A 24348-nucleotide genomic window follows, 5' to 3' on the forward strand; every position below is an offset into this window, starting at 1 on the left:
TTTTAATTTAACTGGCTGTAATCACACAGGCCCCGATTCTCCTCTGTCATGCTGGTGTACATCCAGAGTAACTCTATTGACTTCTTCAGGGTTTCTGTGATGACTGCATAGGTCTTTCTTCCTATTCCAAGTGAAACAGATCTCCAAATGAGCAGGACTTCTAGTTATTAATGGGTGATCCTGCCACCTTTTCAGTGTACAACACAAATATAAAATATTGTAACTTTAAAAATACTGAGAATTTAACTCTGGGTTCTAGATGTTATATATGTTGTTAAATATTAAAAGCCGCTATATATATTGAAAATCTCCCTATTTTAATTTAAAGCAAATTATATCTTACCCATACAATATATCTACACAAAGGCCTAATCTTGCACACTGATCCGAGCAGGCAGACCTCTGCATCCATATGGCGTCTCTGTGACCGTAGCACAGCTCCACACAGATGGACCCTTCTTAGGGTGACCAGATGTCCTGATTTTATAGGGACAGTCCTGCTTTGGGGGCCTTTTTCTTATATAGGCACCTATTACCCCCCACCCCCTGTCCTGATTTTTCACACTTGCTATCTGGTCACCCTAACCCTTCTGCTCATATGTGGCCCCACTGAAGTCAGTGAGGCTATGCAGGGGCCTGCCTGCATGAATTATCTTGCAGAATCATGGCCAAAGACTGCGTGTGTTTGCAGTAGCAGAAAGAGCTCTGCTGCTATCCCTGATGGTGACATGCAGGCAAACAAAACCCCTATGGGGAGTTCAAGGTTCCATGCAGGGGATGGGGAAAGAGACAATTAACGCTTAATAAAATCAGGGAAAGGAAAGAGTGTGCCGAGTACTGCTTTAAATATAACTTTTAATTCTTTATTGTTCATTATAAGCGATTCAGCCTTGTCTCTTACCACTCTGTGTTTGTAATAAGGTAGTGTGAGAGGTTCCAAATGAGATCACGGCTTTATTGTGTTAGGTGCTGTATGTTCACATAGTACGAGTATGTCTGTCTGATGAAAAGCTTACAGTCTAAATAGCTAAGACAAAGGGTGAGAGGGAAACTGAGGCATAGAGAAGCAACCCAGCAGGTCAGTGGCAGAGCCAAGAATAGAGCCTGTATCTCCTGAGTCCCAGCCCAATGCCTTATCCAGTGACTGGATCATGCTGCTTTTACACTAGAAACATTACTGCCCATGTTTAGAGTAACTACTTCTAGCAGGTTTCATGAAATGGTGGTAAAGCCGTATAATCCTTGGCATTGGCGCAGCTGCATCAGTGCCTTGCTGCCATAAAACAGTGCACTGCTTGCTGCTTTCCTATTGATGGTCAAGGCTGTAGTATAAACACAGAACGGACACTCTTGCCACCTTGTCGGCTAACCCTGCCTGGAATTTTCCGAGTGGAGACAATATGCCTGGATCCTGAGTCTGGAGGAGTGACATCTAAGAGAGAGTCCCCGTCCCCATCCAGATTTTGGCTATTTCAAGAGGCTATGATTCATGTTAGATTTGAGAGAGAAGCATGAAGCTATCTGTGGAGTGGCAGTTGTACTCTGAGACCTCGGTCTCTGTGTTAACAACATAGAGCTGGTGCACGGGTCAGAGGAGGAAAGGTGAGGGAGAGTCTGACACCAGCGAGGAGCTCAGAGCTGTACAAGACGCACAATGAAGAGTCCTTGTTTCGAAGGGCTTTCTACTCGAATATGTCAATGTGATTTGAATTAGTACATCAGGGTCTCTGGGCTAGGCCCCTCCCTGATGATAAGAGCCCTGTTCTCTTCTACACTGTTCAAGTGAAGGACCACTTGAACATTTCTCTCTACTCTCTTTGGCTGAAAACAACTGAATTCTCTCATGGGTTGGTGCCTGTGGAATTGCTCAGGAGTGCTGAACTTCTAGTATTGTTAAGAGAGAATTTAGCATTCGTTATAGGGGAGGATGGGAAACACCCCCAGATTGCATCGCCCCAATCAGTGAACTAGCTGGGGTTCTGCCTCCCTCAACTTTTGGGTCCTTAATCACAATATGGGTTAGAGGAGATCTGCAAAGCCCCTGTACGTGTTTAGCTCCCTACTCCGCACAGCAGCTGGGCTCCTTCAGGCGACAATGTGTCTCTACTCGCTACTGTCTCACCAAGGGAGAGGTTTGCTTTGCAATGAGCCGCCCCAGGCAGGATAATGCCAACTCCCTCCCAAGCCAAAGACTATGAAAGCTTTTAGTTCTGGCTACTAGTCCTAGTTAAGTATCAGAGGGGTAGCCGCATTAGTCTGAATCTGTAAAAAGCAACAGAGGGTCCTGTGGCACCTTTAAGACTAACAGAAGTATTGGGAGCATAAGCTTTCATGGGTAAGAACCTCACTTCTTCAGATGCAAGTGAGTACAACTTACTTGCATCTGAAGAAGTGAGGTTCTTACCCAGGAAAGCTTATGCTCCCAATACTTCTGTTAGTCTTAAAGGTGCCACAGGACCCTCTGTTGCTTTTTAGTCTTTGGGTATGTCTACACTACGGGATTAATCCGAATTTATATAATTCGAATTTAGGAAACCGATTTTATAAATTCGAATGTATTCGGCCACACTAGGCACCATTAATTCGGTGGTGTGCGTCCAAGCTACCGTAGTAGCATCGATTTCCAGAGCGTTGCATTGTGGGTAGCCAATAACATTGAATTGCCAATAACATCGAATTGCGGCCACACTAACCTTAATTCGGATTAACAATACCGATTTTGACGCTACTCCTCTCGTCGAGGAGGAGTACAGAAATCGAATTAAAGGGCTCTTTAATTCGAATTAAATGGCTTCGTTGTGTGGACGGGTCAAGCGTTAATTCGAATTAAAGCAGCTAAATCCGAATTAAAGTCGTAGTGTAGACCAGGCCCTAGTTAGCACTCTGGCCCCTCCCCTGTTGACCATTCCCCTGAGCAATCCATTCCTCCCTTATATTTTAATAAGGTTTGTGGTAGGGGTGAAAGGCTGACACTTTCAAAAGAACTACATAAAAGCTCAAGAGAAAACAGTGTTTATATAAAAGCAGCACAGAGACCTTTGTCAAACAGCTGCTAATGCAGAAACCTGCCGTGGGATTTCACTAAATGACTGCTGTGGGTGGTTGTGGTGGTTTTGGGAGGCCAGAAGGCAGTAATCCACTTAAGGTAATTAAGGAGGGACAAAGTGGGGACTGACCCTCTTCGCTCCACTGCCTGAGACAGCAGAAGGCTGGGAAGGAATCTTCAGTCCCCTCTGCTCTGTCTGCCTGCGCTGGAGCCAAGTACATTTTCAGGGTCCCGCCCTCTGGTTTGGCCTCAAGGCACTGTTTGGATCAGAATCTCTCATCTAAGCACTTGCCTTCTGCTTACACAAACAGAAAGGGAGTCCCAGCTTCCTAGGTTCAGGACTCCAAAGGTGTTCTGACTCTGCCTCCACCTATGTGTCTGCACATCCCTTTGGATCACTCCCAAGCAGCTCAGATAGCAGGTGAAGACAGAGGACTTGCAGGTGTGTGGCTAAAGCAGCCCAATTGTGGGTCTGTCCCATGGAATGGGAGAGAAGTGAAAGAATGAAGGATTTACATTATCTTCTGATCACTCTTTCTCCCTCCCCCAATGCATTGTTCTGTCCTGTTTTGAGGCCTAATCCCACAACCTTTTCTGAAATAGATGAAAAAAGTGCTAGCTGCTGCACTTGTCTTTAACTCCTGCAGAGAGATGTGTGCACTCCTCACAGTGCATACGCATAACTCCTCCCCTTAGCACGGATATGCAGAAAAACACACAGGTGGACTTCTACTTTATATAAAAAGGGGAGCTTGGTTAAAACTAGTCCACGCTACATATTAAACAATCAACTGCCTTGTGCCTGTTCATTAGAAAGGGACCAGTAGCAAGCTGATTCAGTGATTGGATTTAGGGCAAAGTTCATAGCTGCTGCTGCCATCTGGATAAAAGGCATGGCTTTAATTTTCAGTGTTGCCATTCTTTTAATCTCTAAGAATATTTACCCCAGAAATGCAGGGATGTTTATGTTACTTGCTTGGGACTTCTTTCCCTGTAACAAAAAAGGTAGTTACAGAATGTCTTTATTTTTAACAAGAACACTTGCTGCATAAGCAAAGTTACAGTGTTTCTTTAACTTTTATGCCTTGATCGGCATTTAGTTTTTTGAATTCATTAGCTCCTGTAAAACCAGCTTCTGTTCTAAGGGCTTTCTTTGAAAAGACCACAGATGGTATGTGTGTCTTGCATCTCTGAATTATCAATCAAAACAAAAGCTAAGCCACAGAAGCCTTTTGGGCCATCACTTGTATAGTATCAATTTGTGTTTGCAGTGCAAGGAAGGATGGTGAGTGAATTAGCATGGGGAAGTGTGCGCCTGGGAGGGGAGTGACTTGATGGAGTGGAAAGCAGATGTTCAGATTCCCAGAGATTGGTCCACCGTGTCACTTTGCTAGCTTTGATCATGTTGGATAACAAGTTGAGTGAACTTCATAATAACACGTAACACTTGACAACCGCTCTCAAGTGGGAGGCACACACCTGTCCTCATCAAAGACTGGATTCACCTGCCTTGAGCTTCTTTTCTAGCAGAAAATTATACCATTGTCTGACAGCTCATCTAAGCTCCTGTGGCTGGAATTTTTTGAGACTACCTTGAGTTGATTGCTCACACTTTCAATCGCAGAATTTGCACAAGAAACCCACAGATGTGAACTGCAATGGGATGTGGGATAAAATACCCCCCCTGCATATTTTAAGCAATAAGATGAGCTGATGTGTACAAACTAAAACAATAAGAAATAGCCACCTAGTTGCTTGCAGAGTGCACTGAAAATGTAGTCCAGAGTGGCTCTGTATTATATTTATATTATTACATTGATGTTAAAGGGGCCAGCCAAGGTTTTAGGTCAGACATGTTATCAATTAAAAAAGATAAATTCTCTCTGGAGCAAATGGTCTATATACATTCTGATTGGGCCCCATTCTTGTTGTTGTAGTGCACTGTTCATTTAAAGCACTAATATTGAAAGTGGAACCCTTAAGTTTTTACACATGCAGTGCTATCAAGTCCCTTTACACTTTGCTGCATTTTATTGCAAGTGCAGGTGGTCCCAGCTGTGTCATTGCTTTATGCCAGCAAAATGTTTGTTCAGTTGTCAAATTGTCAGTGGCCTCTTCTTTGTCTCCTTCTCCATTATGTACATCTTAAAACTGCTCTGTTTTTCCAGGCTTCTGTAATGCATTGCACTGAAACCGCTGTACTAAATGGACTGATTTACAGCAATACCACAATACTGTCTGTTTCTTATATAGTGGGTTTATATGACATAAATAGAGCAAATGATAACTAGAAAGAGCTTTTCTTTCTCTAACCAGAATCAATGTCTTTACTACAATAGCGCCTTTGTTTATACACTCCACTAGGTATACGAGAATGCAAATGTAGAAAATACATTGTAAAACAAGGCTTGTCCTGGCGCTAAATGATATCACAGGCATTGAACTTTACCCAGATATCTTTAGCTTTGATTCCATGTAGTGTATATTACAGGGGCTGTAACTGTCCTGTTTTGCCTTGGATGATTAAAGTAGTTAAGCGTAAATCTAAAATATTTGTCCACTGTGCATTGTCCTTTTTCAAAATAATAAAGCTGTTTTCATGTCAGTGATTCCATACTACACATGGACTCTTGAGTAAGTAAAATATTGATATGTTGATATATTTCATGATTGGCTAGAGACCGCTTCTGTCTTCCTTTGGCTAATCCATAGTTTGGATAAATCCATGGATGGCGCATTAAGACAAGAGGTATTCTCAAGGGAACAAAGGGAGGAGTTAGGTGCTCAAAATATGCTAAAATTCCAGCTGGACAGGAAATCCCTTGCTCCAATATCTTTTGATTTCCAGGGTTAACAGGGCTAGAGATGGTGCCTGTGCCAGACCACCTGCGCTTGAATCGCTTTGAACTTTGGTGAAGATTGGAACCAGCTTTGCATATGTCCACTCAGGCCCATATCTAATCAGAATGTGAGAGCATGGAAAAGAGACTGCTTTTAGGGGTTTTCTGTAGATTTTAGTCTCACCTATTCCCCCATCCCCTCCCCCTTCCCTTTGGAAGGGGAGCTGTATGCATTAGACAAATTAAGGGTCAGGTCGTGCCCTTGAGTTGGACGCGCTGGTTATTTATATCAATGGGATTTGTGCCCAATATTGTCATGAGAGAGCTTTAATTTAATAGTCTGGCATTCTGCTCCAATGCCTTTTGGCTTAAATGCAGAGGAGCAGCAGCCCGCAACACAGATGAGTAAAGCTTTTGAGTGTGTGTGTGTGTGCACGTTGTAATGTTTTTTGACAATTTTAATAGTTAAAATGAGGGGTAATAGGCAGCTTGGGGAATTGGTAATGTGATTCAAAACCTTCTGCCTTGAAGGGATAATTTGAATCCAGCATGGAGCGTCAGTGACGGTGAGGTTTTTTTTTACTCTCTGAAGCCTGTTCTGGTGGTTCATGTGAGACAAGTTGGCAGTTATTTAGATGTGTAGAGAGATGCTCAAAAAATGCCCCCCGTCCAAATGTTTGAGGTCATTTAAAACACAACAAAATATAAGACACCTCAGCGGAGAGAATCATAGAAATATAGGGCTGGAAGGGACGTTGGGAAATTAAGTCCAGCCCTCTATACTGAGGCAGGACCAAGTAAACCTAGACCCTCTCTGCAGGTGTTTGTCCAACTTGTTTTTGAAAGCTCCCAATGGTGGGGACTCCACGAACTCCCTTGGAAGCCTATTACAGAGCTTGACTACCCTTAGTTACAAAGTTTTTCCTACTAGCTAACCTAAATCTCCCTTGCTGCAGGTTAAGCCCATTACTACTTGTCCTATCTTCAGTGGACATGGAGAAGAGTTAATCACTGTCCACTTTATAACAGCCCTTAACATATTGCAAAATTGTTATCAGGTCCCCCCTCAGTTTTCCTTTCTCAAGACTAAATATGCCCAACTATTTTTAACCTTCCCTCAGAGGTCAGGTTTTTCTGAAGCTTTTATCATTTTTGTTACTCTTCTCTGGACTCTTTCCTAAATTGTGGTGCCGAGAACCAGGCACAGTACTCCAGCTGGGGCCTCACCAGTTCTTCTTCGAGTGATTGCTCCTGTGTATTCCACATTAGGTGATGAGCACGCACACCTAATGTGGAATAGACAGGAGCAACACATCTCGAAGAACGCCAGTTACAGAACAGGTAACTGTCCTTTCTGAGTAGAGTGGGACTCTACTGTGTCTTACATACACCACTCCTGTTAATACACCCCAGAATCATATTAGCCTTTCTTGCAGCTGCATCACATTGACGACTTGTATTCAGTTTGTGGTCCGCTATAACCCCCAGATCCTGTTCAGCAGTACTACCACCCAGACAGTTATTCCTCATTTTGTAGTTGTGCAGTTGATTTTTCCTTCCTAAGTGAAGTGCTTTGCCCTTGTCTTTATTGAATTTCATCTTGTTGCATTCAGACCAATTCTCCAATTTGTCAACATCATTTTGAATTTTAAACCTGTCCCCCAAATTGCTTGCCCCCCCCCCCCCGCTTGGTGTCATCTGCAAATTTTATGAGCATACTTTCTATTCCATTATCCAAGTCATTAATGAGGCCAGGGACTGGATAGACATGGAGACTTGAGTATCCTATTGGCCCTAAAATTGATCCTTTCACGTCAGTCAGCATTAAATTGCGTTGATGGGACAGTGCCACAAAGCTTGTGCTGCTCTGTGGATTGATAGGGAGTTTTGGTCTCCACACCTGCTATTTAGATTGAGCTGTTCAGGTCCGGGACTGTCTACTGCTCTGTGCTTTGTACAGCACAGTGGGGCCCTGTTCTTGGTTGGTCCTTTATCACTATCATAAAAAAACATGATCAATAATAACCTGGAATCTTTCACCAGCACAATTCCCTCCCCACCTCCTCCAATTTCCCATGCACATGGATCTTGGAAGTAAAATATTCTAGGCAATAAGACTTTTTCTACAGAGCAAAGCAGATGAGTGGGCTTCTGTGTGGTCCTTTAAAAACCAAATACTTTTGTTGCCATTAACATGAAGTTGCTACTGGAAGGGATTAGAAGAGGCAGCCAATAATCCTGTGAAAGAACCAGTTATAGTTTTGCTTTGCCATGTTGATTTTCACTGTTGGTGTTCTGGCTTCAATGCATTACGCTACACCACATATTGCTGAACTGATGCCGAGGGCTGCCTCGTGGATTACTCCACCATACGTAGCAGAGAGTAAAACAACATATAATTTCCTCACCTGTCATCTGCTTTAGATACTTCCACCAAATCCAGCAAACTCGCAACTCCACGAACACACCAGACATAGTGGACTTGATGCTCTGTCTCACACTGATTCAATTCCATTGACTTCCGTGGAGTTACCCTTCCTAACTGGTGTATGTGAGAGGAGAATCCAGCTGTCAAAATCACCAGAGAGCACCAGCTGGCTTATAAAACATGTGTCTTGTATGGTACTGAAATAAAACTATGGGAAAAGATCTGCCAGCTCCCTTCCCACCCTTCAGTACTGGTCTAAGGTCCTCTGAAGTCACTCAGGGTATGTCTACACTACAGTACATGGAGACAGACCCAAGCAAGCTCAGATACCAATGGCAGTGAAGCTGTGGCAGCATGAACTTCAGTACTGTCTGTATAAGCCCACTCAAACTACTCAGTCACCTAGCCTGTGCTGTCGCGGCTTCACTGCTATTAGTAATCTAGCTCTTGTGTGTCTAAACGTGCTACAAACACACCTCAGTTGCAACTTGGTGTGTGAGAGCATAGCTTTATTGAACTTAATGAGTCTCTTGATGCAGTAAGATCTGGGAATGCTGCTGATTTTTCCCCCTTGCTTTAATAATAATAAAATGAATAGTTGTGATGACTAGTTAGTCACTTAGGGATGTTGTCTCAAAGCACGTGAGTAACTTCATGTGACTATAACCCCTTTGTTGCTGGAGAAACTCGCCCTCTTTCCACCTGGTGGTTGCCTGATTTTATGTGAGATTAATAATATTATTTAGATAATATGGATTATAGGATCACCAGTTAATCTGATCTAAAGATAATAAGGTCCCAGAATCAGGCTACACAGAATTTGCAGGGACCCTTGGGATGTCTGACAAGGAAACTCACACTGAGAACAAAAGGCAGCTTTAAGCCTTTTATTGAGATAAATGGAACAGTAATGGAATATTAATCAAATAATCAACCAATTACAAAAGCAGCGATATTGTTCTAGCAGTACGTGTTGTATTATATACTAGAAAGGTTTCTCGATTAATGTACTCACACCCTTCCTTGAGAACCTGGTGATAAGCCTTGCCTCTGGCATGCCAAGAGAGTTCAATGGTCCAGGTTCCTCAAGTCTTGAGTGAGAGGTGACAGTTTAGAAGCAGCTAGAGCTAAATGCTATAGAAGCCTACTTTAGAGTTTACTTCAAACTAACAATGACAAACTAACAAAAAAACAAGCTGAACCCCCTCAGCAGAGTGGGTTACCCCTATTATAGGGCCTGAGCTTAGAGCCTAAGTGCCCTCCTTCCATGTCAAACTTAACTTCCTCACCCACAAAAATGTTAGGGTACACTCAGGCTGGCATGTTTGTTCATATTAATGACATGTTTGTAACTATTAGAGAAGATTAGCTCATCCTCACCTGTTATTTCTGTCCTAACCGGTTATTTCCATGTTCTTTGTGGTGTACCTATTAAGTCTGAAAAAGGCCATGAACTTGGGTGGTTTTACCTACCAACTTGCTTTAACTTGCCCACTTATCTATGTGAAAGGTCACAAACATATATACTATATGCTTTAGCTCAACGCCACCTATCTAGGGTAAAGGTCTCAAACAGATGTATGATAACTTGCCTTAGCTTAACATACAGGGTGTTGCCTGTAGGTTCCTTGCATTACAGCTAAAATACTCTAATACAAATTGATAAACCTATTGTAATAACAAACCTATAATGTAACATGATTAAACTCATAAGAAAAGATATAGAGCTAGCCTGCTTGCTTGCATATATAAGCTACATGATATAGGAGGAATAGAGTACAAACAGAACTGGGTTCCTAAGGACCTGAAGAAGAACTCTGTGTAAGCTCGAAAGCTTGTCTCTCTCACAAACAAGTTGATCTACCTTTTCTCTTCAATATCCTGAGACCAACATGGCTACAACTACACTCTAAACATTCATAAGGATTCTATCTTTACTCTAAAGTCCAAATGTTATGTGTATGGAAAACAATGTACTTGAACCTATAAAGGTAGGGATTAATACGTACCTGCTCGTATATTTCTATTTGACTGGGTTTTTAAATAGCTTTGCCTTGTGCACTGCAGTTCGTGAGAATGGCCATACTGGGTCACAAATGATCCATCTAGCTCGCTATCCTGTCTCTGACAGTGGCCAGTGCCAGGTGCTTCAGAGGGAATGAACAAAACAGGGCAATTATCGAGTGATCCATCCTCTGTCATCCAGACCCAACTTCTGGCAGTTGGAGGCTTAGGTCACATCTACAGTGCAATAGGAGACCTGCACCGTGGCCACAGCTGGCCCGGGTCAGCTGACACAGTCTACGGGGCTAATAATTGCAGTGTAGACATTCAGACTTGGGCTCTGAGAATCAGCGCTGTGGGGTTTTTATTGCAGTGTAGATGTATTCTTAGGACACCCAGAGCATGGGGTTGTATCCCTGACCATCTTGGCTAGTAGCCACTGATGGACCTGTCCTCCATGAACTTATCCAGTTCTTTTTGAACCCAGTTATACTTTTGACCTTCACAACATCCCCTGGCGATGAGTTCCACAGGTTGACTGTGTGTTGTGTGAAGAAGTACTTCCTTATGTTTGTTTTAAACCTGCTGCCTATTCATTTCATCGGGTGACCCCCAGTTCTTAGGTTATGTTGAGGGGTAAATAGCACTTCCCTAATCACTTTCTCCACCCATTCCTGATTTTATAGATTTCTATCATATCCACCTGCCCCTTCATTGTCTCTTTTCTAAGCTGAACAATCCCACTCTTTTTAATCTCTCCTCATACGGAAGCTGTTCCATACCCCAGTCATTTTTTGTTGCCGTTCTCTGCACCTTTTCCAATTCTAATATATCTTTTTTGAGATGGGGCAACCAAACTGCACAAAGTATCCAAAGTGTGGATTTATGTAGTGGCATTAAGATTTTCTGTCTTATTATCTATCCCTTTCCTAATGATTCCTAATGTTCTGTTGGCTTTTTTGGCTGCTGCTGCACACTGAGCAGATGTTTTCAGGGAACTATCCACAACCCCAGGTCTCTTTCTTGAGTGGTAACAGCTAATTTAGACCCCATCACTTTATATGTATAGTTGGGATTATGTTTTCCAGTGTGCATTACTGTGCAATTACGAACATGGAATTTCATCTGCCATTTTGTTCATGGATGCTCTGTACAAAACATGCAGTAGCTTCGTGTAGTGTGAGTAGCCTTTAAGCAAGGGATTCAGTTAATGAACAAGGGTTTCTTAGCAGAGGGCTGGATTCTGAAGAAATCATGCAAGGAAGGGAAGAGCAGAGCACTGATCTGATGAAATGCAGCTAAACAGGGAGAGCTTCATGGGATGGGGAAACTCTAGGAATCTGACCACAGATGATTTTTTTTCTTTTTCTGTTTTAACCACACGTTTAACAGTACATTCTTTGTGGTCTTTTGTGCTGTTCCTCCTCCTCTTCCCCTCCCCCCCTTGCATTCATCTTTCATTCAGTTTAGGCCCTACTTTTCTCGATCCCACTATGCTGCTGGGGTGGAGTTTCTAATTGCTCTCCCAGTCATTTCATGTGCTGGCTAGCAGGTGAAATTTACAGAAATCTTGATCTGATTCCTTATGCATGTGAACCTCAGAGATCAGGAGTCTAGCAAACGCTATTTGGTTGTCCAGACACTGAACACAATGGAGTGTGGGGATTTTTTTCGGTTTTTTTTTTTTTTTGGTGGGGTGGAGGGGGGAGGAGAGTTCTGGATGAGATAGAGCAAGATTAATTTAGGGCCTTTTCAGTGTTCTTTTCCCCCCCCTCTATTTTTGATCAGATGGCCTGGATCCAGTTTTGGTATGACCCCTATAAAATGTGAACCTCCTGCACTTTCTTAATCATCAGATCTGCTCTCTATTTGCATTTTGAGTGCTATCTGTTGACATTATGGGTAAAAATAATTTTTTACGGCTGTTAGCTCTGCAGAGTGAGTGAGCTGGATTCTACTCCTTCCTGTGCATCCCTGACAGAATCGTTTACCAGGTTTTGGTCAGTTACACCTGTGTGAAATGGTTTTATACACAGGGACTATAACCTGGGACCTTCAGCACCAAAGTATGGACTTCTATAGTTTAGCTAAACAAGACTGGTCCAGGGGTAACTCAACGCAGAATTTAACCCACAGAATCTTGGTGGTGGCGGTGGTGATGCATAAACCAGAAAGACTTCAGCTTGACTCTGTTTACAGGATTGGCAGCTAGAAAACATCTTTATGTGTAAACTGAGTGACTTGATCTGGAGTTCCTGGCAGCTGATCAGCATAGAATCCCATGTCTTTTATTTTATTTTTTTAAAAGCCACTATCTGGGGTATAATCTCATTTTAATTTTGCAGACCACTTTGAGATTGTTGGATGAAAGCACCAACGATTTATTTAGTGTGTGATCAGCTGAGAGTCTTTCTGTTCGTTGAAAATGTCAGGAGCACTGCTGACCATGGACATGACCCAGCAACGAAATGCTTGTGACCTTCCATATTGTACAAATCCCGGAAGGCCAGCGATACCAGCTCCGTGGCATGCCGACTGTTGTATGTTCCCATTTCAAGGCAGGCAAAATAATAATAAACACTCTACTGTGATAGAAAGTTAATCTGTATCCAAAGCATATGATTACTTACAAATCCATGCAGAACCATGGGCTTTTGGCAAGTCTCATTCCCCCTGCAGCTTCTAGATGGGTGGTTGGCTTGAACTTTGTGCCAGCATCACTTGGTTTATAGTCCCACTATTCATAGGTAATGACCGGCATGATCAACACTGACATATGACTGGCTGTTGTAGCTGTAACTGTAAAGCTAGATGAGAATGTGGCAAATGGATACAGTGAAAACAGGTTTTATGGCCACTGCAAAGCAATGGTCACTTGCTTTATCTGTCAGGAAACATCCCAGTGTTTTGTATCTTCTGCGGTACTAAATAATCTTGTGAAAACTAAGCATGCATGAAACAAAGGGCTGAGTTTCGAAGATGGTATAAAATTCATCCAGGAGAATGACTGGCTAGAATAGCAGGAAGGAAGCAGATGAGTTCTCTTATGATCATGCAGTATCCAGGAGGCTCTAAGAAATGGAGGAACAAAACTTCAGGGAATGCTGCGGTCAATACATTGCTGTGTGAGTGATTCATAGCTGCAAGACTGGGAAGAAGAGTCACTTTGTAAAGTAACACGTAGAAGATCAAAATAAGATGGAGAGGGGGTGAGTGTGTGTGTGTGTGAGTGAATGAATGAATGAATGAAATGAGCCCATTTACTTGAAGAATCCAAGTTCAAAACCTCAATTGGTGTCTTAAGGGAATTTAGAGATTTCTGTGCAGATGGGAATTGAAGTGGTCCCTGCTCTGATATTATGAAAATGTAGGGATAACAACTCAATTTATGCAGCAATTGCAAACAATATGGACTTGATATTTTTATATTTGATATTTGTGTGTGTGCAAAGTGAAGTGTCAATACTTTGTTCATTCTCCTAAATAAGACAGTCTCTTGTGTGCGTTCCCAGAGGTGAAAGTGTGGCACGGAGTGAGTTGTGGTTTGTTTTTGTTTTCCTTTTTCTGCGTAAAGCAATAAATGCAAAATGTATTGTTACCTTAGGTAAACAGTGTATTCCCTCATCTTGGCGCCTTTGCCTGCTCGTGAGCCCGTCTCGTGCCTTGTACCTTATTGGCAGTTCTGTATAAACATAAATCATAGACTTCTACAAGCCTTTCCCGCTTCACTAACCAAACTCAAATCCCTCTGCACCTCTCCTCTCCACCCACACGCTTAGTTTTAATTATAAGCATTAAAACTGAGTGAGGTGTGACTGATGTCTGAAAACACTGCGGGACAGATTGTGAACCTGTTACTGAGTCAGGTAGACCCAGTGAAATCAACTGGACTATTTGGATAGTAATCTCACTACTGTGATTGCGGTGTGCACAACATGGCCCTGTATTATTATTTATTATTATTATTGTTGTTAATATTAATATAATAATTAATAGTACCTAGCTCTTGTGCTTTACAGAGGAAGTGGGTATCATTATCCTTCTTTTATAGATGGGGAAACTGAGGCATGCGTCAGTAAAGTAACTTGATTAAGGTCACCCAGCAGGCCAGTGGCAGAGCTGGGAATAGAATCCAGATCTCCTGAGTCACAGTCAAGTGCTCTGTCTATTAGGCCACTAGATAATGGACAATCAAGTCAAGAAGAGACTTCAGCACCTCTGAAAATCTTTTCACGGGATTAGTCATTTTAATACAGAGATGGGCAAACTACGGGCCACATCTGGCCCGCGGGACCCTCCTGTCTAGCCCCTGGCCCCTCCCCTGGTGTTGCCCCACCACCAGCGCAATGCTCTGGGCAGCAGTGCTGCGAGCTCCTGGGGCAGCACCGCTGCAGAGCCAGGGCCTGACCCGGTGCTCTGTGCTGCGGGGTGGCATGGCCGGCTCCAGCCGGGCGGCGCGGCTGCCTGTCCTGGTGCTCTGGGTGCTGTGGCTGTAGCGCTGCCAGTCACCGGTGCTCCAGGCAGCGCGGTAAGGGGGCAGGGGGGGTTGGATAGAGGGCAGGGGAGTTCAGGGTGGAGGTCAGGGGGCGGGGGTGTGACTAGGGGTCAGGGTGGTCAGAGGGTAGGGAACAGGGGGGTTGAATGGGGGCAGGGGCTCCCCGGGGGGCAGTCAGGAAGGGGGGGGGTTGGATGGGGCGGCGGGGGGCAGTCAGGGGCATGGGTTCCAGGGGCCATCAGGGGACAGGGAGAAGGGGTGGTTGGATGGGGCTGGGGTCTCGGGGGGCAGTTAGGAATGAGAGCAGGGGTTGGATGGGGTGGCGAGGGGCAGTCAGGGATGGGGGTTCTGGGGGCTGTCGGGGGACAGGGAACCAGGGGGGTTGGATGGGGCAGAAGTTCCGGGGGGGCCATCAGGGGGCGAGGAGCAGGAGGGGTCGGATAGGGGGTGGGGCTGGGCCACGCCTGGCTGTTTGGGGAGGCACAGCCTTCCCTAGTCAGCCCTCCATACACTTTCAGAAACCCGATGCTGCCCTCAGGCCAAAAAGTTTGCCCGCCCCTGTTTTAATAGGTTCTTTCTGGCTCAGTGTCGAAGTTTTTGTTTGTGGGCAGGTAGGGGCACCTGTCAGTTCAGACTTCGCAGTTTCCATTGAAGAAACGGCTCTGCAATCTCTGTGTGATTAGCAAAGCGGAAAGGCACAAAGTCTGTCCGGAGATAGTCACCATGTAAACATTGTAACACCCACAGTGCTGTAAATGTAGGCGTTTGAGCCCTGTGGAAATCAGCTGAGCTTGTTTATAATCTTCACAACACTCCTACAATAATGACTGCAGAGGAGTCCCAAGAGAATTGTGTGTGTGTGTTTAATGTATATTGCGAAGTATATGCTCCAGCTGATACAGAATTCACCTCTAGAGCAGCTGATATGATTTTCTTTTGTGCTTTCAGTGACACACAGGGGCTTTAATCATGAGCAACCCTTTTGCATGGATTGCAGAGCCGCTAAACCCCAACCAGCCTGCGAAGAAGTTCTTCAATCTGAACAAATTGGGAGATGCGAGATACGGTATGTTGGCAGCATTCAGAAGGAACTGCCTGGTACGTGTGTACTCAGGCTGTGGTGGGCATTGGAAATAACTATGGGAAGGCACTGCAGCTCTAGATGATACTTGATTTGTGGGCACAGAAACATGGGTACAAATTCAAAAGCCATTCCTTGAAGATCAATTTCTAATCATGTTTTTGGGGTACTAGCATCTACGCTTATTTAATTTCCTGTTATGACGAGGTTCTTTTTTCTAACCTTGGACTGCACATTGGTCATTTTATGTGGTAGTTGAGTGCTTCCTACGGGCGAGGGGTATCCCCCGGGCTGGGCATGAAGGTCTAGCCATATCAGTGGAAGGACAAGTTTCGCCCATGCTGCCTTGATAATGTGATGGACTTGATAAGAGTGTGTGATTGCAAGATGTATGCCACCAATAAAGATGTGTGAAATCCTGGCCCCATTATAGTCAATGTCAAGACTCCCATTGACTTCAGTGGAGCCAGAACTTTGCTACCCAAAAGGTGAAAGGACACAGCCACACCCAGATATCTGGAAACTTCATCTAAAAGGTGAAAACCAATCTGCTTTCTGTCTCTTTCCCCCAGGACGTTTGCCATTTTCTATCAGGGTCCTCCTGGAGGCAGCCGTCCGCAACTGTGACGAGTTCCTAGTGAAGAAGGAAGATGTTGAGAATATCCTCGACTGGACTGTGATGCAGAGCAAGAATGTTGAAGTGCCATTTAATCCCGCACGAGTTATTCTGCAGGATTTAACGTGAGTCGAATGCTTCCTAAGACTAGGGAAAAGGGATTGTAAAAACCACAACCATTGGCAAAGCAGAGGGGAATAGAGGGTGGATGCGGTGCCACGTTATTCTAAACACACTGGATGTCTAGTTGGCAGAGCTCCTTTAAGCAAACAGTGGTCATTTTAAAAGTACTTCATCAAAAATCCACTGTCCTTTGGACCTCAGACCCAGGTGATAAGAAGGAATGCAGCACAGCCTTGGTGTTCTCCACGTTACTGGACTACAGATTCATTCCATTTCTCACTCTAGCAAATAATGCATTGCCTGGCATTCTCCAAAATGCACCACAGGCACTGAGGGCTCAATCATGCTCACTTTTGGAAGTCAGTGGCAAAACTGTCATCTCTGTTGGGAACAGCATTGGGGTCCTAACTAGCTCACATCCTGGGAGGTGTGAGGTATGGTGACCGCTTTACAGATGGAGACAGTGAAGCACAGAGAGGTTGAACTATACTTTCTAAAGAGCTCAGTTCCTATTTAGACACCTAAATAAACGTCCAGGGTCGCTGCTGATCTCCTAAAATCTGTCCGTAAGTGTCACCATGGGAGCTGCTGAGTGCTGATCTTTCTTGAAAAGATTAGCGCTTGTATCGGTGCCTAAATGGGAGTGAGCTGTACTGAAAATCTGGCTCTTGGCACAAGGCCCCATAGTGAGTAAATTGCTAGTTTGGGATTCGAATTTTGAGGGTTCCTGATTTTCAGCCCTGTGCGTTCTGTAATTCACTGGCCCACATCACCTTGAGCGCTTCTGGGTACATAAATGCATGTGTTCTGGTGTCACTCCCTCAATCCCCCATAATGTTGAAAATAACTGCCCTGTTTCTTCTCTTCTGTATCAACCAGTTAGCTCATAATATCAGTTGCTTTCTTCGCTGTATATAGCCTGGGGAAATTGAAATGCACCCACTGTACATCACACTCACTACGTTCAGATGCATATTTTCTTAGATCACAGGAACTGCCATAATATAAACGTGAGCTGTGTTATTGTCTGTCTGTAAACATTTAGGATTGCAAAGAAGAAAAGCATAGTCCCTTACCCCGTTCCCTGTGTTGATCCTGTTGTATTTAATAAACTGCACTATTTTTCTTACACACAAGTCTTCTATAACATTATAGGCTGATGATTTTTAGTCCCTTGCAGCGAAGAACATCTTTGCTTGTTGCACTTTGAACTCCAAAACAGTCTCTCTCTTCTGGGCTGCTATTTCAGGAAGTACACTCGGAGTCTAATCCTAAATGGTCCTGAATGCCCATGACCACATCACTGACACTATGTGCACTCAGCACCCTGCAGAATTATGCGAGGATGTTTCCCAAAAATAACAGCCTAAAAGTGAAGTGCTGAGTGCTACATAAAATGCCCCTGGTGGGCAGTGGTAGTTAGGGTAACCTTGGAAATGCCAAAATGTACCATCTGTGATGGGCCACAAGCTTTCCATCTGCTCTGCAAAAGTAAACATGGAAAGTTATGGTCTCATGGTTAGAACATGACACGGACTGCCAGAATTCCTGGTTTCTAATCCTGACTAGCGGTGTTGCCTTGAATTAAACCACTTAACCCATTGTGCCTCAGTCTGTCCATCTGGGAAATAAAGAAAGGTTGACCTATTTCACTTCAGCACAGGAGGGTTCAACTGATAAGTGGTTCCAGATGCTCTGATGAGACACTACTGTAAACCCAGAGGAAGGTCTGTTGTTTGTTGCCATGTCAGTTCTTGGAGCTGCTGTGTTTATAGGACTGTTACAAAGTCTTGTCACCAGAGGTGAAAATGTGACTTCTGGCCAACAGCCTAACAGAAATACTTACGGAGTGTGAAGCATGTGGGTGGTCGGTTTGGGGGCATTTCTTAAGTCAAGTTCAAGAACTTGTTGGCACAGTTGGGTGGGGGCTTTGTTATTCTTCCCTCGGTCAGTGCAGTTCTACTCCAGAAAGCCAGCCTGTTCGCTCCCACAGGGGTTCCATAGTCACACCCACTCTCCTGGGTTCTGGGTCACCTTTGTTTGGCTTGCAAGTCAAAAGCCGATGATGTTCCTAGCGACTCATACTAACATGATCTATAATCCTTTAGTTCCTAGAAGGCCTAACCATGATCAGATCTCCATTGGGCTAGGCACTGTACATACAGCTAGTAGGAGGAGAAAAGCGGTAGTATTATCCCCATATTACAGATGGGAAGCAGAGGCACAGAGCATGGAAGAGTCACTTGCCCAAGGTCACAGAGATTGTATCCAGGTCTCATGTCTCCCAGTCCAACACCTAAGGTGCACAACCACCTCCCTCTGTCACCTTATGAGTTTCCACCCAAGTCTTCCGCACTGATGAATACAAATGTCGCTTTGTTCTTTCTGCCACCCCAGTTCTGTGTCCCGCTGCAATGGAGTGGTGATTCCAATGTTGGCTTTAGAGACAGAATCTACTGGCAGTGTGGCATCGGCTGGCTATGCCTGAGGATCTGGGCTCTGTCCCCTCAGTTCGCTTAATTCTCTCATTTTAGGGGTGTACCTGCAGTGGTTGACTTTGCTGCAATGCGTGATGCTGTGAAGAAACTGGGCGGAGACCCTGAAAAAATTAATCCCATCTGTCCTGCTGATCTAGTAATTGATCATTCCATCCAGGTGGATTTTAACAGGAGGTAAGGAAATAAAACAGATTTTATTTTCCATGCTTGCTAGGAAGCCAGGGCCAGCTGGTATTAATTAGCGTAGGTTCATTGAAGCTACACTGCGTTATGCAAACTGAGAATTTGTCTCCTAGCATTATAGAGGCCAAAGACTGATTAAGTTAGACCGTTTACTACAGTGGGCTGTGTTGGCACAGTTCTGAGAATGGGGTTGTTAGCTCATCGCTGCCTTGGTGAAAAAGCACAAAGCATTGGTTTTATGTAGGGGGGAAGGAAGGAACAGCGAACTGGAAACACTAGAATACTTAATCTCCAATCCTTTAGTGAGCTCCTTTGCACCTGTACAGAGCCTCGCTGAAATCCGTGGGACTCTGAACAGGCGTAGGGGTCCATCTGCACAGAGTTCATTGCAGTATCGGGAGCTTAGAAATCTACCTACTCTCCTGCATTTCCTAACTGAACTGTGTGATATCGTCCTGCTTTCTCATGTCATCCCCTAGTTCTCTTCTGTTTTCCAAACTCCTTAAATTCATCATACTCCAGTTGCCTCACCCAGTAACTTCTTCCATATGTGTTACTCTCTGTAGGAAATAATATTACAACTGCCCACTTGAATGAAAACAATACAAAAAGGGATGGGGGGGGGAGGAAATCTTAGAATCTAAGAGCTCTCAGACTTGAAGGTCGGAAGGGACCATCATGATGATCATCTAGTCTGACCTCCTCTACGTTGCCGGCCACAGAACCTCACCCACCCGCTCCTGAAATAGACCCCTAACCTCTGGCTGAGTTACTGAAGTTCTCAAATCATGGTTTTAAAGACTTCAAGTTACACAGAATTCACCATTTACACCAGTTTAAACCTGCAAGTGAGCCATGCTGCAGAGAAGGCAACCCCTCCCTCTTCCTCCCCCCACCCCCTGGGTCTCTGCCAATCTGACTTGGGGGGAAATTCCTTCCTGACCACAAATATGGCAGTTAGATCCTGAGCATGTGGCCCAGCAGGTACCTGGGAAAGAATTCTCTGTAGTAACTCAGAGCCCTCCCCATCTAGTGTCCCATCTCAGATTGTTTTTTTTTGTTTTGTTTTTAAATAAAAGATTTTGATCCTATTTGTGGAAATAAGCCTCTTGACAGATTGATTTGTTTGTAAAATATTCCCTCCATGTGATTCTTAGAAAAGCAGGTTTCTTTTAAACCTCAAAAGCCATATGGATGCAAACCTCCATTGGCAGTGACCCAGCTAACCGAAAAGCTCAGCAGTTTGTCCAATTTTCCCCCCCCCCCACCCCCCCCCAGATCTTGACTTGGATCATTTGTCTGAGATCTGCTCCTCGTTAACTTTTAAACTGCAGTCTTAAAATATCACTGAGAAAAGTTCAGGAATGGATTTCAGTTTGGAATTAAATGTCCGAAGGGTGGTCTCTGGAGTATATGTACACGTTGGTACTGATCTGTTTAAATATACTCCTCTTCCATTTAATTTGAATCTATATTTATTATGAGAGCTGGTTGGGGGGAAAGTATATTTTCCTGTGAGAATTTTTTGTGACAGTGAAAAATGTCATTTTTGTCAATTTAATTGAAAAATAGAAATATTTGTGGTTCTTGTTTTTACAAAAGCCCAATATTTTCAGTGGAAAAATAGTGTTTCACAAAAGTAGTTTTTGATGAAATCCCATTTTAGATGGACAAATTTCTCAAAAAATAAAAAATAAAAAAATTGCTGACCAGCTATAATTGCTGTTTAGTTCTTTCACAGTGACCACAAGGTGCTACGTGGCTCAGAGAGTATAGAAGTGTTCCTGATCCAAAAAGAATCACTTCTTGGGGATTTTTTGTTTATATACAGTTGCTTCGTATATTTGTTTATAAGTACAGGCTTGAACTGTAGTGTATACTCCAGATCAGTATTAGCATATCTTCAATCACAATTATTGGCATCAGCTTCCTTTACTGTTATGCAGCTTGTGTATAATTTAGGTTTTGAAAACTTTCCATTGCTTTAAGATGTAGACTAGACTTTAGCAAACTGCAAACTTAATGCCTACATGCGGTATGGGATTAACATTTGAGCCAGATGGTAGGTATTACTGTTAAGACTTGTTAAGCCCTTTTCAACATTTGCCTTTAGCTCACTGCTGCAATTGCTTGAAACATATAAAACTGATCGGCATTATGAGATACAAGTGCTCTTCTGTTTTCTCTTTCACCATACGCACACATCAGACCACACACTAAATTCAGTTGGAGACTTGTAGCTCTGTTGTTCATTTATTCACTTGCAGGTCAGACAGTTTGCAGAAGAATCAGGAGCTGGAGTTTGAAAGGAACAAAGAAAGATTTGAGTTCTTAAAGGTATGGGGGAAATTTCTCCTCTTTACATGTAGCAAGATAGGATGAATCAACTCCTTTCACTGTTCCTGTGTATTGTGTATTTAATATTTGGGGCTCTTATTCATTGTGTTTCAGTGGGGCTCCCAAGCTTTCCACAACATGAAGATTATTCCTCCTGGCTCGGGAATTGTCCACCAGGTGAATTTAGAATACTTGGCAAGAGTGGTGTTCGATCAGAATGGGTACTATTATCCAGACAGCCTGGTAGGCACTGATTCGCACACTACAATGATTGATGGTCTGGGAGTGCTGGGCTGGGGTAAGTGCACTAAAGTTTTATGAACTGGTTGGCTAGGTCATGGCTTGTGTCTCTATCAAATCACATATACAATAAAATGACTAAGTACAACAAACTCCTTTGTGTCCAGTTCAGATGACCCTATAAATCAGGATTTTGTAACCTGATTTCCTATTCCATACCCAATGATTGTAAGAGTAATAGACAAATCACATTTCAGTCACGTGTCAGGTCATAGGGGATGTGCTTGTGCTTTTATTTTTAAATATTCTTTACTGAGGGTTTAAAACGTCCATGGATAGTGGTGAGGGAGACGGATGTAAAATTTTCAAGAGCATCTAAATGATTTGGGAACCTAAGTCCTATTGAAAGTTTCACTGGCTTTCAATGAGACCCGTGAGCGTAAAATCACTTAGATGCTTTTGAAAATGTTTACCTAGCAACAGTAACTGTAAAAGGCAGTGCTGGATCAAAGACTCAGATTCAAAGCCTACACTGATGAGAGGGGATGAAGTACATCAAAACAAGGTTTGATCAGTCTTTGCCAGTATTCTAGTACCAGATGTTCTTTGCTTGGACAATAATGGGACAATGCTTGCCAGAATAGCAAACAGAAATATGTTCCTAGCCAATGGTAGACAATAGAAGCTTTGAAATTTTATCTGTATAAGTAGATAGTCTAACCAAAGTATTTTGTAGTCATCCCTATACCTAGTATAAAGAATACCTGGGGAATACTGCAGTGATACTTCAGGTGTAGTGTGAAAGCACCTACGAGTCCCTTCGTTAACCAGGATTCCATCAACCAGCATGCTAGGCTCCGTACAAACGCAGAACAAAGTGTCCTGGTCTCAAAGAGCTTACAATAATGCTGATTGCTTACAAAGACGCTCATAAAGTTTTCGGTCACACACAGTGTAAGTCGTAATATATGTATCTACTTTACATAGTGCTATAGATTAAAATCTGTATAAGGAGTTTCTGTATCTGCAGCCTTGGTAATACAGCACTACATCAGCTCATGGTACTTGGATTGTAAGTTCTTTGGAGCATGGGGACCGTCTTTTTGTTCTGTGTTTTTGGGTCCTGGCCTGTGACTGGAGTTTGTAGTGCTAGCTCAATACAAATAATTAATAATTATTACGTTGGGAAGTTGAGAGTGGTCAGGCTGCTGGTGGGCTGTGACCAGTGCCTATCACCAATATTGTCTTGCTGTTTCCTGGTACTCCCCCATCTGCCAGTATCCATCTGCTGACTCTTGGCTTGCACTTGTATTTAAGCTCTTTGAGGCATGGGCCATCTTTTTGTTCTGTGTTTGTACAGTGCCTAGCACAGTGGGTCCTGGTCCATGACTGGGGTTCTAGGTGAAAGGTGCTAAAATAATAAAACCCTGACTGGTCAGTGTAGAGAAGGCTCAGTTGTGCTCAGCAGGCATGGACCAACTCTTCTGCAACTAGCGTTTACTCAGGACCAGCTATCCCCGTGTTGAGCCCAACACGTGCTTGTCTGCACTGACCAGCCAGCCTCACGTCCACTAACCTGACTGTGTTTAAACATGATTCAATTTCCAAATGAAAGTGAGCCCCCGAGGGCTAGAAACTTTTTTTTTTTTTTTAAACAAAAGCTTAGAACAGCGTAAGAACATCTAAGAAATATCCCCTAGGACCAGCTCACTCCAAGCCCTGCTGTGTGGTGACTTCTTTTCCCTTATTTGCAGTAATATTATTTCACTGGGTAGTTAACTTTCAGCATGCATTGCCTCATCTAAAAAATAAATAAATCTGCTTTTGTCTTGCCAATTGGATCCAGGTGTGGGTGGCATTGAAGCAGAAGCGGTGATGCTGGGCCAGCCAATCAGCATGGTGCTTCCTAAAGTGATTGGTTACAAGTTAATGGGAAATCCTCATCCCCTGGTAACATCCACAGACATAGTGCTCACCGTTACCAAGGTAACCGACATCTGTGCCATGGGGGATTTCTTATAATGGGCCATAGTGCAGCATGTGTGTGCATGGGGTGATCTTAGAGCGGCTGTATACAGCAGCCTTAGGAGTCCCGTCTCTGGGGCTGTCATCTTGATTTCATCCTCTGAGACCCAACCATGCTGGGCCTGGGCTGCAGTAGCTCTGCAGTTCCTTCCCTCTTGCCTGCTGATCAGCCGCACCCGAGATGGGGTGGAATCAGCATCCAGTCCTGCTCCCTTCCCTCCCCCCACCTATCTGATTGGATGGGACAGGAAGAGCTGGCTCTTACAATCCTCGTTGTTGTCCTGGTCAGGTTTGAGACCCAAACCTACTCCCATTGATGCTAAGAGGAATTTTTTGCCATTGCCTGCAGTGGTAGCAGAATCGCGTACGTATGGCCTGTTTGGCATTGAGTTTTGAAGCTCTGTTACACACCAAACAAAACCCTGGTCCCAA

General features: G+C 43.8%; 1 protein-coding gene across 1 annotated transcript in view; it reads left to right on the top strand.

The window, feature by feature from the left end:
* The first annotated feature begins 15782 nt into the window (after window positions 1-15782).
* Window positions 15783-24348, top strand: part of ACO1 (aconitase 1) — a 28587-nt gene continuing 20021 nt past the window's right edge. The window contains exons 1-6 of the mRNA XM_065406972.1: window positions 15783-15879; window positions 16467-16635; window positions 19168-19305; window positions 21582-21651; window positions 21766-21949; window positions 23738-23877. Of these exons, the coding sequence (XP_065263044.1) occupies window positions 15783-15879; window positions 16467-16635; window positions 19168-19305; window positions 21582-21651; window positions 21766-21949; window positions 23738-23877 (798 nt within the window). The remainder of the gene's footprint in view (window positions 15880-16466; window positions 16636-19167; window positions 19306-21581; window positions 21652-21765; window positions 21950-23737; window positions 23878-24348) is intronic.

The sequence above is a fragment of the Emys orbicularis genome, chromosome 6 (assembly GCF_028017835.1).
Source record: "Emys orbicularis isolate rEmyOrb1 chromosome 6, rEmyOrb1.hap1, whole genome shotgun sequence".
In the NCBI taxonomy this organism is placed as follows: domain Eukaryota; kingdom Metazoa; phylum Chordata; order Testudines; family Emydidae; genus Emys; species Emys orbicularis.